Here is a 14,144-nt window from a genome sequence, read left to right on the forward strand (position 1 = left end):
TGCCATCATCATCTTCTTGAATCTTTACGTGGATTTTAAACATCATACAAATTCTAATGACACAAGCTCCGAATTTAACTTTTTTCAAGCATTTGTTTGTATTAGTACCTAATTTGTTCAGCTTATACATCTCAGATATACCCGAAACTAGGTCAAGAAAACATGGGTATGCCGACGATTGGGGACTTAATATAAGATGCGACTTATTCGAAGAAGCAGAGGAACTTTTAACGGCTGATTTCCTCCAATCAAACGCTAGCAACAACAGATGTATCCTGTTTTCACATGAATAACAAACTCGCAAATAGAGAACTCAGTGTCCAGTTTAAAAACACTATTCTCAAACAAAATAAAAACCCAAAGTACCTAGGTGTTAAGTTAGGTACACTCGATAGAACACTTTCGTTTAAAAAGCACTTATCAAAAAGAGCACAGAACATGAAAACAAGAAACAATATAATACAAAAATTGTGGGGAACATCTTGGGTGCTTCAGCTTCTACTTTACACTCGTCAGCTTTGGGTTTCGTCTACTCAGCTGCCGAATACTGTGTGTGTGGCTCAATAGCCCACATGTCCACAAAATAGACTCACAGCTCAATAATACAATGAGAATGATAGCTGGTGTTATTAAATCCACACCCACAGAATGGCTTCCAGTACTCTGTCACATCAAGTTTGCGCCGCATAAATGTTCTGTACAGATAGTTTAACAAGATATTGGACAACAGAGAACTACCGATCCATACAGACATCGAGGATGCTAACCACAACCGCCTCCGATCCAGAAAACCACACACCAAGACCGCACTAAATGCAATTGAAGACGAATGGAGCATCACCGACGCTTGGTATCAGGAATGGACGTCGAAACAAAATAGTAATATGCCATGCATCACCAACTCACCGCCAGGTCTCAACTTACCAAGGAAAACCTGGTGCATGCTAAACAGAATTAGAACGCAAGAATCCAAGCCCCTCCTGCGAGTGCGGCAAAAATCAAACCGTCAAACATATCTTCGAGGAATGCCCTGAAACGGCTTATAATAGCAGACCAGAAGATTTCCTGTTGGCAACTCCAGAATCAATAGATTATAAATTGGTTAAATGTTCGCTTGCATTTTTTTTCTTTTTGTCATATACGAATTTCTTTTTATGACCATTTTTGTGTTTCTTTTTATGCCCATACCCCACTGTTTACTATGACTGTTAATATAAAGTATAGAGAAGGGGAAAGTTAATCACCGCGACCTTATAGATCTATTGTGTCCTCAACTCTTGAATCATATCTCAACATATAGTCTCAGGGCTTTAATAAAAGCCATTATTGGAGACGGTTTTACGGGGGTTAGTTTTCCATCCCAGATATCAGTGGTACCAATGTTTATGGCACGAATGTCGTCTCAGCGCACTCAGTGATGAGGTGTTTTGGTTCTCAACAGAATTTGCATTCGCCGTTGTTCCTGAGGTGTTCATTGAAGGGACACTGTCCTGTTAAAAACCCTGTGTCAATCCAGAAATTGTTCTCACTTAAATCAAGGAAAATCTTTAATATTTCTCGGTCGTCGTAAGCCCTGAGAAATTTCTTTGGGTGTCTTAGACCGTTAGAGGATTCCCATTCCAGGTTACGAATGGAGTCTGACAGGTTCTTCAGTTCCGATATAAGTTGGTTTCCACTTGGAAAGCAGGATAGTTCTGGTCCAGTTAGTGGGGTGTCAGTTGCTTGTTTAGCAAGATCGTTTGCTTTATCATTACCTAAGTCGGAAGACTATTGACAATGACATGGCCATTGGATCGCTGTTCGGATTCCGCATAAACTAAGTAGGTCCCGTCCAGATTAGCCTTAGCACATTGTCTTAAAATATTTTACCTTATTTTCCTAATGCCTATAATGTACCCACCCACTGTTGACTATGATTATTAAAATAAAGTAGCAGAGGTAACTACGAAACCTAAAAATAAAGACATCGATCTTGTATTGGTTTGTTAGGCAAATTTTTCTTACGAGGTAAAATGCCATTGACAAGCTGGTTTCCGTTTGGATTCTAGGCAGTGATATTTTATAAAATATATATTTTTATTCTTTATCTTTTTGTTTCAGTGGCGAAATCTCCTCGCTTTTCTAAGAAATGAATTCGGAATACAACGGTATAAATATTAGATTGCATACTTTCCTTCAACTTGAATTAATAAATAGACAGAAATATATACCGAGTGCGTCTCGAAAGTGGCTCACCCCGATAACTTTTTATTTTTTCAGCTGAAAAACGAGGTTTGCATTGTTACTATATGACTTAAATTAAGAATGATTGACGTCTTCAATTTTTTTTGGGCACTTCCTGTTTTACCGGAAATTACTAAAACTTGATTTTTGGCATCATCGGTATATTTCTACTTTATTCGATAGAAAATGACACTCTGAATATAATGACTTATCATATGTCAATTTTGACATTTTCACTTAAAAAATAGTATTTTAAATTTCAATCTAGAGTGCCATGGCTTATTAAAAACACTCATTTTTAATCAAGGAGTCTTGGAAAAATAGATTTGATCGTCTAATGTTTTTCGTATCTTGTCCTGGTCGGCTAAAAGATGCCCAAATCGTATTTTTAATCATATCTCAGTTTTTTCAAACGGAATAAGGGTTGCTCATAAGCATATTTGAAAAAAGGATTTTTACTAATAATTTTGTACCACACATTTGATATTTCAAGTCAAATTGTTGTTATGAACCGCAAGTTACAATTTCAAATACCTATATGCGAAAATGTCAAACTTTGACATATGATATGTCATGAGAGTGTCACTTTCTATCGAATAAAGTAGAAATATACCGAGGCGAGGGTGCCATTTAAAAATCAAAAGTTATAGTCATTTTCGGTGAAACAGAAAGTGAACAAAAACAATTGAATACGTCGATCAACCCTAATTAATGTCATATACTATCAAGCCAAATGTCGTTTTTTTATCTGAAAAAATTAAAAAAGTTGAGCCACTTTTAAGACGCACTAAAATAAAAAGTTCTGACGATTTAGTATTCAAAAAATTTAAATGCCTTGTATTCTTCTATACATTTAAAAATTACTAGAATAGTTTTTATTAACTATTTTAAGTCCATATTATTCTCCTACTGATTTTTATGACAAGATAAACACAAATTTATTGCTAATAATTACAATAAATTAACGAACATTTTACAGCCGCCGTAATTCAATCATATTTAATTAGTTATTAGTTTTTTTAATATAATATATACGGTCTCATATTACGCCTAATCCGGTATGCGACCGAAATCAACAAACACTCTCTTTGGTCCGTTTCCCTGAAGAGGGATTAGTGACTATGATGTTCCTGTAGCGGTTTTTATCGTATTGTGCCAGTCCGCTCTGTTTTGAGCCATGCTGACGGTTTCACAATACATTACAATATACTTACCACAATTTACTGAGGACTATATTCATTTTTTCAAATAACCCAGTAGGTCTTGAATAACTACAAACACAAATTAACGAACTAAATACAGCCAGCAATAAAGTAGGTTTCAAAATTAATTTAGCAAAAACTAATGTAATTTACAACGAACTAGTATAGAGAGAAAAAACATTCTAATAAATTTAGGGATGTGACCGTGGTCGTATTGAAATGCGGCGCGTGTTCTAACAACTTTTTATTTAACATTAATATAAATTGGACTGAAATTTAACAGAGACGATGGAGCACATCTGACTAGCTGGCGGTCATCTTTTTGACTCTCTTCGTTGACGGATGACAGCGCGGACTGTCACTCGATTCTTCTTTTCTCTCTGAACTTGGCCTTCCTGACCGGCAAGAGAAAACTTCTCGATGCTGGAGTAGTTTTTTGCGCCGTCGAATCTCCGGGCCTGACACCGTTGGAGGCGGCAACGGCGTGGGCGCCACATAAATAACACAAAACTGGAAATTGTAAAAGAATACAATATAATACATATACTAAGGGCTGGCAAAGGTTAGTCTTGGGTCGAGATTTCCGTATGTAAGAAGAGTACAGTACGTTTATAATGTACTGAAAAAAGAGAGGACAGTAAACACGTTGTCAAACGTATGAAACAAATCGAGAAACTGTGCATATCGCTAAGAGACGTGGAAGGAGATATAGCAGATTTGTCGCAGTTGGCCGGTTGACTCAATCAATACCTCTGTCAGTACTTAAAGTTCTAGGGAAAAATGTACGTCAGCTTCACGATTTAATTGCGTCTCGTGATACTTAATTTGTTTATTTATTAACGAGTCGTTGTAATTTTCCCTATAGCTTGAATTTTTTTAAGTGCAAGCTAGAAACACTTGCATTTTTGGTAAAAATAAGTGGAATTGAGTGGGTGTTCGATAGTGGTCGCGCTATTAGAACTCTGAATTCAAAAATCGATATCTCGAAATCTATTAGAAATAATAGGTTGTAGTTTTTTCAAGAACTTTGTTAATATTTCTGCTGTATTTTCTTTGTAGACAGTATCTGAAAATCTTTATTAATAAAAAAAATTACACGATTGCTGAAAATTTCTATGCTCTAAAATAAATGGCTGGATTGTTTACAATTTTTTAATGGAAAAAACAACCTTATCGAATTTTCCTTATGTAAACGTATTGTAAAATATCCGATCTTGAAAATAAAAATTATATCTAAAGTGGTTCTTGAGTTATGACTTGTTATGTGTTAAAAAGTTGAGTTTTTAAATTATCGCGATTACTGACGTTTTCTCGTTATAAAAAAATGACACCGTAACGATATCCTTATAATTCCATTTCAGATGCTCAGAAACATGTCTAATGATTTTATCTAGTTATCTCTTGAAAAAATAATCTTTTAAAAATAAGCGATCGTGATTTTACTTTACTTGATAGGGAAAGGCGTATCGGCAACGCCGCAACAGCACATCGTCGCGCGTCGTGTCGGTCGCTCGCATTTCTCTCACTCCGACCTAATAAGATCCCTATGCGATTTACTTCCACACATGTAAATGCCGACCCAAAAGTAACAGTTGCCAGCACGGTATACTAATACAGAGCTCGAGATCTCTACTACCAGAAATCAACCGAAGAATTAAGTTAGCATGGAGTACTAACGGAAGAAACTCAATCATATTCAAATCTAGAATGCGACTCTATGTAAAGAAAAAAACATTTGACCAATGTGTAATGTGTACTACCAGTCATGACCAATGCATGAGAAACCTGGACTTCTAAAACGGACATTATAAGGAAACTTCAGGTCGCACAACGCTCAATTGAACAAATTATGCTGGGAATAATCGAGAAAGACCGTAAAAGAATAGAGTGGATACGACAAAAGACCTAGGTAATAGATGTCATCCCCATAATCAAATCCCTCCCAAGTGGCAATGAACAGGACACCTGGCAAGAAAGACGAACAACAGATGGACTACAAAAATGACAGCATGGTACCCACAAGTAATTACGAGACCTAGAGAAAGACCAAACCCGAGATGGGCCATGATATTAGGAAAGTAGCAGGGATAACTTGGGCCCGCATAGCCAACAATAGACAACAATGGGCCCAACTACAAAAAGATTATCTAAATATGGGAGAGAGGCTACACGATAATTGGAAATGGTTGAATAAGCTGAGAGTGATGATGATGATGATATATCTAGTAATAAGAGACCTAGAAGAAAACCAAACCTAAAAAGGAACCATGTTTTAGGAAATTAGCAGAGATAACTTGGGCCCGCATAGCCAACAATATACAACAATGGGTCCAATTACAAAGAGATTAACTAAATATGTGATGGATCACCAAAATTCGAAATGAGAATGATGAGTATACAGGCTGCTCACGTCATAGTTAAGTTTTAATGCTCAGCAATATTGTAACAATGAATAGATTAAATATTTAAAAAAAGAACACAGCCGGACTTGAAATTAGTTTAAATAAATTGTGTTTAAACGCCCGAAACAAAAAAAAAATATTAAGCGTAGCATATCATTGTACTCAAGAGACCAAATTCTTTCAATGCCCGAAATAAAAAATGCAGGTCCGTATTTAAAAAAATGAAGTTGACATAGTATCTCACAAATTATCAGCTAATTTGAAAATATAAAAAATCTATCAGATAGCTCTGATAAAGTGGCTATGAGAATGTGTAATTAGTTTCTTGATTTTCTAAAATGTAACCACGGGAAAAAATAAAATTGATTTTCAAAAAAATAGTTTTTTTTCCAAAAAACTCAGCAATCCTTGAAAATTTTCAAACTTTTGTGATAGCATCTTGGTGAACATCCCAATGTGCAACTTTGCCCCAATTTAACCATGATCTATTACGGTTACCGAGATGTCAATGCTTGTACCTCGAATTTGTAGCATCCTGTATACTGTATACATTCCTACTAAATTATTTGGCTAAACGAATAAGCCTTACCAGTTAGTAAAACGGATACCTTACTTTAAAATATTTTATCCTATTTTTCTGTATGCCTATAATAGACCTACCCGCTATTTACTATAAAAGACTTATGATTATCTTAAGAAAAAAGATTATTAATATAAAGTAGCGAAGGTAACTACGAAACCTAAAAAATGAAGACATCGGATCCGTACTGCCAGCGAATCCTCGAAGCTCGCCTCTTCGACCGGAAATTTGATATCTACTTTATTAGCAGAATCGAACGGCTAATAAGTGGTCGTAAAAGACGATATTTGATATTTTACACTCCGGCCATATTGTTTAGTGTTTGCCTTTTAGTTCGTTATTTGCTTGTTTATTACGAAGTTGCTAAAATATATGCTTAATTAATATTTTTGTGTTTATTAATAAACTATAGAGCTTAGGTATTATAGACTTCTTTATTCAATTTCTACCAAGACATAAGGTGTATTGAAATTATTTTTTCAATTTTCAAAACGTCGTTATTGTGACAAAAATTTGAAACACACTGTGGAATAGCTTAAGAAGGTTAAGAAGCACTTTATAGCCAAAGTGCATCCTTTCTTAATAGTGTGTTTGTTGATTCACTACCTAGTAGTTTACGAGGTAGTGAAGTAGTACAAAGTATTAGTACAAGTACTCAGTAGTTTCTTTTTCTGTTAAACATATTCGCTTTTGAAGGAGACTATAACAATTAATAAATATTTGGGCACTAAAACATGCCTTGGCTTTTGGTCCTCGTCAAAATACATATGAAACTGTTTAATAATTTTGTTTAAAATGTTTTTTTTAATTTTGTAATGTAGCTATCATTGAAAAGACATATTATTACTGTTTGTTGACAGTTACACGAACAGAGATGGTTTTAATTCTATAAGTTGTATCGGCTATTTTTGCTTTAATTGAACATGGGCTATTTTTGCTTTAACTGAACAAGGATCATTGTCTCGTCTCTGGCTCTAGTTTTGCTGTAGTGTCGTTGGCAGGGAACTGCAATAAGACAATGAGATATAACGATGCCGGATGATATAACGGTATGATCGACAGGATTGTCGATCATACCAGGACGGTGTGGGAGGTGGTTTTGGCTCAACCGCCCGGACCAAGAGGAGTCAACCTCGCCAAAACCAATTGCGCGACACTGAAACAACCGAAAAAAGAAGTTTCTGGAGACTTACGACCAAGAAAAATCAAAGATTTACCTTCATTTACCTAAGAACAATCTTTGGATTGTCACGAATTTTTTAACAGGACACTGTCTCCTCAATGAACACCTGAGCAGTTTGAAGCTAAGAAAAAACGCCGAATGCAGATTCTGTTGGGAAAATCTCGTCACTGAGTGTGCTGAGACGACAACCATTCGTGCCATAAACTTTGATAGATATTGGAGATAAAGAACTACCCTCTGTAAAACCGTCCCAGATACTGGATTTTGTCAAAACACTGAGACTGTATGATGAGTTATAACTCAAAAAAGGGGATCAGAATAGTTCTGGAAGGTCGCGGTGATTGATCCCCTCCCACTTATTCTACATTCTACAACTTATTTTAGTGCTAGGTAATCTTTTTCTTTTAAATTATTTTGTGGTATAATAGCCAGTGTAGTGGTGATACTGTCATATATGGCTCTTATAAAAATGGACCTCTGCCTTTAGGTGGTGTGTGATGGGGAATATTAAAGTTTTTTAGTCAAACATTTACTTACTTTCTTGTCGATATGGGCAACATCGAGCAAACTGAGATCCGGATATTTACATGGTAGTTGCCATTTTTTGAATTTTAAATGTCATTGGTTATTGTCAATTTGTTTTAAAAATGGTACAGAAAAAATATGTTTATTTTAACCAGAGAGGTCAGACTTATTTCTGAGATGTATTTTATAATTAAAAATTACTAGAATAGTTTTAATTACTTTTACAACTTCTTGTTATTCTACTGATTTTTATAACAAGATAAATAAAAATTTATTGTTACAAATTACAATAAATTAACGAAAATTTTACAACCGCCATAATTCAATCGTTTTTAATTAGTTATTCCTTTTTTTATCTAATATACAGTATGTTGCATCGCCGACCTGGACATAGGAAATCCCGTGTAAATTTTAAAAATGACGAATAAGTTTTGCCCATTTCATTTTACAGAAAAATATATTTCAAACTTTTTAAAGAACTCCTTAAAATGAAGCAAATTGTTCAAATTATATGGTTTATACGAATTCGTTCTTGAGTGATACAAAAAGAAATACTGAGAGATACAAATGATACATACTGATACAAAGAGATATACTGAGAGATACATACTGATACAAATGAGAGATACAAAAAAAATAATTTAGTCGAAAACTTAATCCGGCCCTGGTCAAACAAACATACCAAACATGCCACCTTCAAAGTCAATTTTTAGTGTCAAATTGACGTTAACGTTGCCAAATAGTATATTGTTTTATTAGGAGTAAAAATTACATTTTTTTTGTGGCGAGGCTATTCGTTTGACTGGCATACAGGGAGCCACAAAAAGTCATTTTTACTCCGAATAGAACATTATATTTTTTTCAAACAATTTTTTAAACATTTTCAAACGTTACAAATAATACGAAAACATTTAAAAATAATACCTTGTAGGTAATTGTATATCGAGAAACTATGGTTACGCTCTGGAATTTGACACTTCATGTCAGTTTAATAATATATTTTTGTGAAAGCGTTTCGAAATTGACAGTTTTTGATATTTATTTGAGATTCGAAATTACATTCTTTTAGGCACTAGTAGCTAAAAGAGACACTTGTTTAGGCACTAGTGCCTAAAAGTAAAAAATAAAACGTTAGAAACAATGAAAATATTTATTTATTATAAATCTTAAAGGTACAATTATTTAAATTATTAAAGTGAATACAAGAGGCATCCAACTTTTCGTCTATAAGAGAAACGCAAGTTGTAGGAGTCGGAATAAGTAAATTTCTTGTACTGGCAATACTGGTAGCTTCTGCTTCTACGTGAACTGCTTTTAATTTCTTATTTGGCGTATCTTTCTGTCCCATGATTCCTTTTGCTATTTCGATTTTCTGTTCAATTGAATTTTCAATGTAACTTTCAGCAACCGAGCTTGATCGCCAACCTCCATGTCGCTTTAAAACTGTTATGTCCTCCTGAATCTGCCAGCATTGTTGGAGAGCTGCGCCGGAAACAATGATCAGTGTATTCAATGACGTTGGAGAGTCCAAGAAATTCCGCTATCTTTTTTGGAATACCCCCAATTGTATTGATTCGAACTGGCAGGGCACAGCATTGATTTTTTCTATACGTCAAGAAAAATCGCTGATATGTCACATTGAGTGGTCGAAGTTTTGCGTACTTACGAAATGCATGTAAGAAATTGATACCATCTATTGGTCCCTCAGTAATCGTAAACACTTTTGGAAAATGAGTTTTTGTTTTCGGAATCTTACACTAATAAATGACTGACAATCTTTAATGAAATAATTAATTCAATAAGTAATCTACGGTCAAAAACGTGATTTCTTCCCTCCTACATGCTCCAAATACTCCAATGATTAAGACAACTTTAGCTAACAGGAATTCTTTGCCATCGGCTTCTTTCATAAAGCGTTCTATTTCCAGTTTTGTAAATACTTTCGATTTCTTTGCCTGATATTCGGAAGCTTTTCTTTTTAAAAATGCAATAAGGTTTGTGAATTTGCTAATATCTACGTTTCTGTTCAGGTAAATCATGGTACGGAGCATCGAATATTTACTCCACAGAGTTGACGGCTTTAAGGTAGTGGGTAACTTCAGGAAAAAGGCTAGCAATACCTTTTCTGTGATCCTCAACATGTTTTTCTTTGACCCAGGTTTCAAAGTTGTTGTAGGTGGTCTCGTATAAGAGACTCATTTTTCGACTTCTTGGGCACTAACGTGGATAGCGCAGTTTCAGCGGCTGGTTGAATATAAAAAGACTCGTCATTATCACTCATTATTTCACAAAACTTTGTAGGAAATACGGCGACGTTTGAACCTGGCAGAACTTAGTCATTAAACAACATTAAACAAAGCATAAACAATGCCTTAGAAACCGATTACCAGAACATTTTAAAAAAGGTTTAAAAATAAATAATAATAATAGCATGAAAATCTCAAATTATCCGCTTTTCTTTTGATATTCGTTGCGAAAAGAGTGTTTTAAGCACTCGACGCATTGTCCAACTCGGCTTTCGCCTCTTTGGACAATTTTGCGTCCCGTGCTTAAAGCACATTCATTTCTCACCATGTTACATAAATAGCTATTTTGTAATTTTGTGCTTAGGCATACTAATTTTCAGAGTTTGCAATTTTTTTTAATTATTTGTGAACGTTTAAAAAAAAGTAGCATGTTCTACTCGGAGTAAAAACGACTTTTTAAATTTTTATATATAAACCAAACTAAACCAAAATAAAATGGAGAAAACTTCATCATCATTTTTAAAATTTGCATGGGATTTCCTATGTTTAGGTCGACGATGTAACATATGGTATACGGTCTCATATGCCGTCTAATCATGCCCGAATTCAACAAACACTATCTATCTCTAAATCAATAAATTTGACATTAATGTTTATTGACATATTTGACCCACGTTAATATTATTCCACGATTTACTTAGGACTATACTCTTTTACAATAAGGTTGTTTAAGTAAGGTTTTTCGCAAAATCCAAAAAAAACTCATAAATAATTCCAATAGTTGAAAATATAAAAAGAAATGCGGAAAATGCTGCACGTTTATTATTGGAAACCGACTAATACGGTTTTACCGTAGAAATAATTGGATAGAAATCCCACCCTACGTCCGACGACATGATAGCGAAACACGGAAGAAGTGAAGGAAAAAATTTGCCGAGCACCCTAAGGGCGTATAAAAATAATGGAGAAAAGTTTGATGCTTTATGTCTCGATCTGACCGGGCACAAAAGTTATTTGTAAGGAAAATATTCTCGGTTCATCCTATTTCCTTCATTCTTTTCCCCATTTTTTTCCTGGAGATATCAACAAAAGTGATCGATAGAACAAACACAGATTGATTACATCTATTCAACTTTGTTTAAATACGTAATATTCGATGTCTGAAACGAAATGTAGAAATATAAAAGTATATTTGTATTGTTCTAAAACTGGTTGACACACACTGTCAACAGATTTTTTTAATAGGAGTACGTAAAATTATCTCAGACTAAACCTGACATTGTATAAAAATTTGGAATATATTATTTCTTTATAATTCCTGCAATGTTGGTATACAGTATTAGTCTATAAATTATTTGGAATAAGCTTCTCTAAAAGCCGCAAGTACGTCTCGCCATTTAGATTACGATTGATGGATATTTGACTTTGAATATTTGGTTTGGTATCGCGATCATCTTCAATTCGTTACAGTACAATCTGCAATTAATACGGATGAAGCGTAACATCGAGTTTAATATGTTTTAACATAATTCAGCGTATTCTGTGATAAAGGTGGAAAATCTGAATATTTTTCTCTGCATATGAATAACTTCATTGTGGATTTTCATCTGTCCTTGTCTATTGTGTTTATTAGGATATCTATTCAATGGGTTTCGGTTATGTAAGCCATCGCTTCTTATCTTTCTATTTTACAATATTGAAATTATTATTTTATGATGAAAAAGTTACTTATTGGTTCAGAAAAAATTCTCGAAGCGCATTCCTTAAAATTAAATCATCCTAGACCTAACATTGAACATCCGATATCGTATGGACAAGTGCTACATTTATTCTGTGCCCTCATATGGAATGGAATCCTGAACCCTGAAAGTGACTACAATGAGAAAGATCGAAGTCTTTGAAATGTGGATATTTCGTCGGATGCTGAAGATATTATGGACGGAGCACATGTTAAATGACTCCGTATATATACATTACAACCAACAGAAAGAGCTTCAACATATAATAAAGAAAAGAAAATCAGCATACTTTGGTCATATTCTCAGGAACACCAAATACAATATATTACACATTATTATCAAAGGTAAAACTGAAGGGAAGCCAGATACAGGCACAAGACAGATGTCATGGATGAGAGGCACCTCAAGAAGAACACTTGGTTCAAAATTATTGTTTCAGTTTATTGCAAGTAGCATTTTCGTGACTTTAGCAAAAAAAATAATGCTGATACATACATATGTTCGAATTGTAATTGGGAAACTTGAAAAACAACCAAACCAACGCATTCTGCAAATAAAAATAAGTAAAAAAGTTCGTATAAATGTATGTCCTAAAATGTTTCGTTTCAGAGATACAGGGTGCATAAGTTTCATTTTTATTTTTTCCACATAATTTCTGATAATTCATCTAATTGACGTCGATATGTCGATAAAAATTGGATTCTGGATTTTTTTTACATGAGAAATTTGATTTTGCTGGCGCGACCACCATGTTTTTTAACTGTTTTGAAGAGTAATAACTTTTCGTCCGTGCCTGTAATACGCTACCCAGAAAAAAATATACATTTTCGGCGTTTTCTACGCAAAAAAGGGCCTATTGGCAAAAGTAAAAAATAAACATGTAGACTAGATGGTTCTTAGACTGAAGTAATAAATTTGGATTTTTTGTGTCCAAGGTTCAACAGAACCCAGACATCAATTTTGATCTAAATATCGACGTTAGTTCAGGAATTATAAAAAAAGAAATAAAATGAATCTTCTTTCTCCTACACACTGTATCTCTGAACGAAGCATTTTAAGACACAGATTTACAGAAATTTGTTTACTTATTTTATCTGCAAAATATATTGACGATATTTCTCGATTTAAATTCGGACCACCCTGTATATTGAGAAATACAAATTTTCATCGGACAAAAATTGATTTTTTCTTAAAAAAGTTTCATTTGCCATTCAATGACTTAAAATACTATTTATTTAAAGATCTTCTATGTAGGAAGTGCCTTTAGTAAATAATAATCCATTAAAAAGTGCAAGACTGACTGCAAGAGTATTTCAGCAAGACCAAGACTGGACCCTTCAAGACCAAGATCTAGCGAGTTTTGGTCTTGGTCGTGCATTTGCTCATCACTTTCTGAAATATCACCTACAACATTTCACATATTATCATGTAGCTCTCTAATTGATTTCCACTAAGATTTTTTTTAAACTCATTAATCCTCTATTATTATCCCTTATTCTTTTTATATCTATGTATAGCTACATTCTTATTATTAGTAATAGGAATGAACATTCTCCTGATGGTAATAAACAAATTTTTACAAAAAGTACTATTAAAGGAATTATTTTAAAATTAAGGAAAGCTAATATAATAAACATTATTTGTCTATAATATAATTTACTTACCATGCATAACTAGACGTTCTCGACTGGCTGATAAGGTAAAAACACTAACCAAACACACTATTAACTGAAACATTATTAGACTATATTATCATTGATTATTTACACTAAAAAGTGACAATGTCATACGTCATAACAAAATCTTACATGTCACTAGTTTGGTTATACAAATATTCAATGTTCAACATATCCATAGAACAAATCCAAATGGCAGATTTATACGTAGTCAGTAGCTGGCGATAGTTTCACTGATATACCAGCACTTGGCTCGCGCTGAGCTGCCATTTTCAGTTAGTTTTTGAATCATTGTACAGTAAGCCGTTGTACAAACTATGCCGTATACAGACACTAATTCAAGAGATGGCAATAACCAGGCAGTTCCA

General features: G+C 34.0%; 1 protein-coding gene across 1 annotated transcript in view; it reads right to left on the minus strand.

The window, feature by feature from the left end:
• The window catches only part of LOC115880511 (A disintegrin and metalloproteinase with thrombospondin motifs 7-like), a 94,869-nt gene extending 81,001 nt beyond the window's left edge, over positions 1 to 13,868 (minus strand). Inside the window, exon 1 of the mRNA XM_030897731.1 lies at positions 13,765 to 13,868. Within this exon, the coding sequence (XP_030753591.1) occupies positions 13,765 to 13,837 (73 nt within the window). The 5' untranslated portion in view covers positions 13,838 to 13,868. The remainder of the gene's footprint in view (positions 1 to 13,764) is intronic.
• Between the last annotated feature and the right edge of the window lie 276 nt (positions 13,869 to 14,144).

The sequence above is a fragment of the Sitophilus oryzae genome, unplaced genomic scaffold (assembly GCF_002938485.1).
Source record: "Sitophilus oryzae breed Bouriz unplaced genomic scaffold, Soryzae_2.0 scaffold_1625_pilon_pilon, whole genome shotgun sequence".
Taxonomy (NCBI): Eukaryota; Metazoa; Arthropoda; class Insecta; order Coleoptera; family Curculionidae; genus Sitophilus; species Sitophilus oryzae.